Raw genomic sequence first — 5,443 nt, 5'->3', positions numbered from 1 at the left:
TATACATATTAATATATATTATGCTACTTCTAATAGCTATGTCTATACTATATCTATATGATATAATTTATCATTATCTCTTTTCTTTGAATAAACTTACTATAATTGTTGCATTTACATTTACATTTTGCTTATTTTATTTTCATAGTCAAAAATAAGCAATTGAAAATAGTCAAGCAATTTCAAACCCTGGATAAGTCATGTCATTTATTTATCTCTTTTCTTTATATAATTTTGGTCCTGAAAAGGACCGGTTTTTGTATATTTATAAAATTATATTGCTTCCAATCTTAAGCACGTTCTCCACGAATACGTCTAGCCAATTGAATATCTTTTGGCATAATTGTAACGCGTTTGGCATGAATTGCGCATAAGTTAGTATCTTCAAAAAGACCCACTAAGTATGCTTCGCTAGCTTCTTGAAGAGCCATTACAGCAGAAGTCTGGAAACGTAAATCAGTTTTGAAATCTTGTGCAATTTCACGGACCAAACGCTGGAATGGCAATTTGCGAATCAAGAGTTCAGTACTCTTTTGGTAGCGACGAATTTCACGTAAAGCTACAGTTCCTGGACGATAACGATGTGGTTTTTTCACACCTCCAGTAGCTGGTGCACTTTTACGTGCGGCTTTGGTAGCCAATTGTTTTCGTGGTGCCTTACCACCAGTCGATTTACGAGCAGTTTGCTTTGTACGAGCCATAATTTATGAGATATGTTACAATATGGTATTTTAAAAAATAGCGCAATTGAATAGCTCAATTTTCTCATCATACCTGGATGTTCTGTTTCAACTATTCACATGTTTTAACATTCATTGTTTCTCATATTGCTTATTCTTTTTGTTTTGTTTTCTTTTGTTTTGTTTTGTTTTACTCAATCTTTTTCATATCTTTCATAGTGCTTATGTTTTCTATAAATAGTCGTCAATCATCCGTCGTCACTTCATTTATTGTTTGAATTTGAATTCGAACGGTTCTACCATATCTATAAAAATTTAAATACAAAATGACAGGTCGTGGTAAAGGTGGCAAAGGATTAGGAAAAGGTGGTGCTAAGCGTCACCGCAAAGTTCTTCGTGATAACATCCAAGGTATTACGAAACCAGCTATCAGACGTTTAGCTCGCCGAGGCGGAGTTAAGCGTATTTCTGGTTTGATTTATGAAGAAACTCGTGGAGTATTGAAAGTATTTTTGGAAAATGTGATCCGTGATGCTGTTACATACACAGAACATGCCAAAAGGAAGACTGTTACAGCCATGGATGTCGTATATGCTTTAAAGAGACAAGGCCGTACCTTATACGGTTTTGGAGGTTAAGCAAATAATCAATTATTGATTTAATAATGCAATAATATATTGCCCAATGGTCCTTTTCAGGACCCAAATAATCTTACACTTAAAGAGATAAATTTACATATATATGTGTTGGTATTTTTCTAATATTATAAAAAAAATAAAATTTATTATTAGCTTGATCGGTTGATGTCTGTCGAGTATAATTGATAATTAAAATGATCAGTTTAACAGAGTCCAAAATATTTATTATTATAATTCTCAATTTCTTTGTTACATTAGCAGTATATATGTGGACTAGCTTCTTACGGGCTTAATTATAATTCTCATTCAATTTTTTTATAGAATAAGATAAATAGAACTGACGTATATAAGTAATTTGCGGACTGTTAGATATTGCAGTTTGAAGTTTCCACACAATGGTGTGAAAATTTTCTCCATTCATTCCTAAGAGGTGGTTTTAGTGAATTCAAATCTCACACTGAATCTGAATCTTAATCTTAATCCAAATCCAAGTGTTCAACAAGCAAAATGATTGCGGGGAAAATGAAAGTGAAAAAAATTCGTATATGAATTAAGTGAATTATGACAATATTATATAAAGAAAAGAAATAAAAGAACTTGTTATTGAAATAAATTAGAATATTTTAAAATTATCTTTAAGTAATTTGCAGCGTCTTGCAAGTGAGTACCGAGTGTGGTGTGTTAGTTATAAATTAACAAGTGTAATTAGAAGCATTATATAATAATAAATAAAATTAGCATAAACCACTATTTTTATTTATTTAAAATAGAATTTAAAAATGAAATTAAGTGAATAAAATATATACAAGTGAGTATTTCATCAAATAAATGACATATTTTGATATATAATATTTTATGGTCATTACTATAATAAATAAATAATTGGATATTAAATATAATAGAATAAGATAAATATTTATTAACTTAAGAATGATGTGAAGTATTGCACATAATGTCTAAATAAGAGAATATAATTTTTTTAAATGCATAAAGAATTTTTGTTTGCTTATTAGAGATTAAATTTATAGCGCATTACAGAATAAAAGAATCTCTTCATATTATTCATGAGGTATTATTAAAAGAAATGATCGTGCACTATGACAAGGTATATTGTGCCCATTACTCGGGTTAGAATGTTTCTCCAAGTCCGTTTTCTTTAATGAAAGACAATATAAAGTCCTAGTCTTGAATATTTATGATCCATGAAATACCCTCCTAGGTGTTTATTCCGTTTGTGCATCAGTGGACACTACCCAAGCACATGGTATACAGTTTCTCTCTTCTCTACAGTATCTGCAGTCTGAGTTGGATTGAATTCCTAACTTCGATAGGTGATTATTCAATCTTTAGTGACCGGTCATTAATAAACGCAATAGGTATACCATATACTAAAACATTTTATAAAATAAATAAATAAATAAATAAATAAATAAATAATGAATCTTCTTATCTTCTTTTTACACATATTTTGTAGCCCTAAAAAGGGCTGTTTTGATGAATTTAAAGTTTGATTTTTAAAATTATTTTTTTGCAGCAGTTTTCTTGACTGATGTTTTTTTAACGGCAGTTTTTTTAGGTTTTGCGGCCGCTTTAGCTTTTGTAGAAGTAGACTTTGGTTTAGCTGGCTTAGCCTTAACAGATCCAATCTTTTTAACACTTTTAACTTTAGCTTTTTCAGTTTTTTTCTTTTCAACACTCTTCTTAGCTGCCGCAGATTTCTTAGGTTTTTTCTCTCCAGATACCTTTGCCTTTGACTTTTTAGTACCTGCAGATGATGCAGTAACCTTCTTCTTCGTAACACCTGATGGCACCTTCTTTTTCTTACCCTCGACAGACGATTTAGGAGACTTAGCAGCAGCAGCTGATAATTTAAATGAACCAGATGCACCTTTTCCTTTTGTTTGTATCAATTTGCCATTAGCTACAGCAGTTTTCAAATATTTTTTAATAAATGGAGCCAATTTCTGGGCATCACATTTATATGTGGCACTTATATACTTTTTAATTGCCAACAATGAAGATCCGCTGCGTTCCTTCAAGTTCTTGATAGATGCATCAACCATTTGTTGTGTTGATGGATGAGATGGAGCTGCAGAAGGTTTTTTTACTTTTGTTGCCTTTTTAACAGCAACTTTCTTTTCAGGAACGGCAGTTACCTCCTTTGGAGAATCTGTATTTGCAACGGCAACAGCTTCAGACATATTTGCTTTTTAATATTCCGTAATATTCTTACTTATGAATATTTTTTCGCATTTTTTATTTTTTTTTATTTTAAAATGTTGCTTTATTGATAATTTCATTGTTCTTACATAGTTTTCTTAAAGCTAGAAATTTACATTAAATTTTGTACATATATATACAGTTAGATCTTAGCATACTTAAGTATTTTTCTAAGAGTAATTTACATTAATAATAGTGGTATGATAAGATTGAGTATTAGACTTTGATTACGTTATAGTTTATTTTTTCTAAAAAATTATTTAAAAAAGAAAATAGCCTCGTTTGTTATTTTTTCCTTAAATCTACCTTAGAACTAACTTACGCCTACTATATACAATATTTACAATACAGTTTATAAGATTTTTTACAGTGTTTTTTTAGTATTTATTTTTTTTTTTTTTTTTTGTTGTATATTTCTTTCTAACTAGGTTAGATTAATTACAATGTGAATTGTGCGGTGGAGTACACTGGACGGACAAAGTCATTTGAGGAACCTCTTCTATGGTAGTATAATAATTTATTGTTTTCGAAAAGCATGTTATTGTCGTTAAGGATACCCAGATGCAGTGGCGAGAGATACCTATCTGTCAAAGGAGCCACGATATCGTGTGCTTTACCAAGGTAACTGTGAAGTAAGTTGTTGTTAATGGTTGACATATTATTTAGGAATCTGATGGCTGCTTGGACCAGAAAGGAGTCAATTCTACCCATTTTGCTATATGTATATAAAAAGCTATTGCTCAGATTGTGATACTGCCCTCCGTGATGCTGCCTAATTGCTGGAGGGATACAGTTTCTTAGCATGTGCCTTTCAAATTTTCTTAGCCTCTCCATCTGGTGGGAGGAGATGTTGAACCAAACCGGGAAGCCATAGCCCAGGAGTGGCCTAACCAGTTGTTTATAGCAATTTCTTTTTATATCTTGCCTTAGGAATTTGGCTCTGCGAAAAATGGATGAGTAGGTAAAGAACGCTTTTCTGGCTTTGTCTAGCGCTGCGTTTACATGGGGTATGAAAGAGAACCTACTATCTAACGTAATACCTAGATATTTCAGCGTGCTACGGGATTGTATTTTCTGCCTATTGATGACTATATTGGGTATGTGCTTTTTCGTGGCAGGAGGTAAGAATTTCTTTAGGCCCTTCACAATTATGCATTGACACTTGGCGACGTTTAATCGCAGTTTCCACTTGTTGAAATACTTGTGGAGTTGCACTAGTTCTTTATTCAGTAAGGTGTTGGCCTGAGAAGCTCTAGGTTTAGAGGCGAGGAGAAGTATGTCGTCTGCATAGATTAACAGCTTGACGTCCTCACTAGCTACTGCAATATCTGCCAACAGAACATTATAAAGTATGGGGCCTAGCAGTGATCCCTGAGGCACTCCTTCACCAACCAATTTTAGTTCGGAGCTATTATCTAGGTGTTTTACAAAGAATTTCCTATTTGTGAGGTAGTCTAGTATTACTGAGCATAAGTGTCTATCAATTCCAAATAAGTTGACCATTTTATAAATAATACCTTCTATCCATGCGGTGTCGAACGCTTTTTCGAAATCTAAGGACACTGCTATAGTAGCTCTTCTCCTGTTCAAATTGCTAGTGACTGAGTCGGCTAGCAGTGTTAGAGCGTGTAGTGTGGAGAGCTTACGTCTGAAACCAAATTGGAAGTCTTTGAGGACATGATTGTTAGTCAGTTGTGTCACTAGGTCTTCCAGAAGGAACTTTTCATATAGCTTACTGATATTGGATAGAAGTGAGATTGGCCTATAGCTGCTTATATGCGAGGCGTCCCTGCCATTTTTTAGCAGAGGAATAACCCTGGCTACCTTCCAGGCGTCTGGGAAGTAGCCCAGATTGTACATTTGATTAAACAGAATGGCAAGGCACCTCCACAATTGTTGGCTGGT

The 5,443-nt window shown here is 33.1% G+C and overlaps 3 protein-coding genes across 3 annotated transcripts in view; 1 reads left to right on the top strand and 2 right to left on the bottom strand.

Moving 5' to 3' along the window:
• Window positions 1-810, bottom strand: part of LOC119677045 (histone H3-like) — a 5,995-nt gene extending 5,185 nt beyond the window's left edge. Inside the window, exon 1 of the mRNA XM_038088314.1 lies at window positions 300-810. Coding sequence (XP_037944242.1) covers window positions 300-701 — 402 coding nt within the window. The 5' untranslated portion in view covers window positions 702-810. The remainder of the gene's footprint in view (window positions 1-299) is intronic.
• A 196-nt stretch (window positions 811-1,006) lies between these two features.
• Window positions 1,007-1,318, top strand: LOC119677044 (histone H4). Its single transcript, XM_038088313.1, has one exon. It carries the CDS (start codon window positions 1,007-1,009, stop codon window positions 1,316-1,318), a length of 312 nt encoding a protein of 103 aa, XP_037944241.1.
• Window positions 1,319-2,823: 1,505 nt separating this feature from the next.
• LOC119684722 (histone H1-like) lies at window positions 2,824-3,559 on the bottom strand. Its single transcript, XM_038098823.1, has one exon. It carries the CDS (start codon window positions 3,517-3,519, stop codon window positions 2,839-2,841), a length of 681 nt encoding a protein of 226 aa, XP_037954751.1. The 5' UTR covers window positions 3,520-3,559; the 3' UTR covers window positions 2,824-2,838.
• Between the last annotated feature and the right edge of the window lie 1,884 nt (window positions 3,560-5,443).

Source organism: Teleopsis dalmanni, chromosome 2, assembly GCF_002237135.1.
Source record: "Teleopsis dalmanni isolate 2A chromosome 2, ASM223713v2, whole genome shotgun sequence".
NCBI lineage: Eukaryota > Metazoa > Arthropoda > Insecta > Diptera > Diopsidae > Teleopsis > Teleopsis dalmanni.
This window is presented reverse-complemented; position numbering and strand designations above follow the sequence as displayed.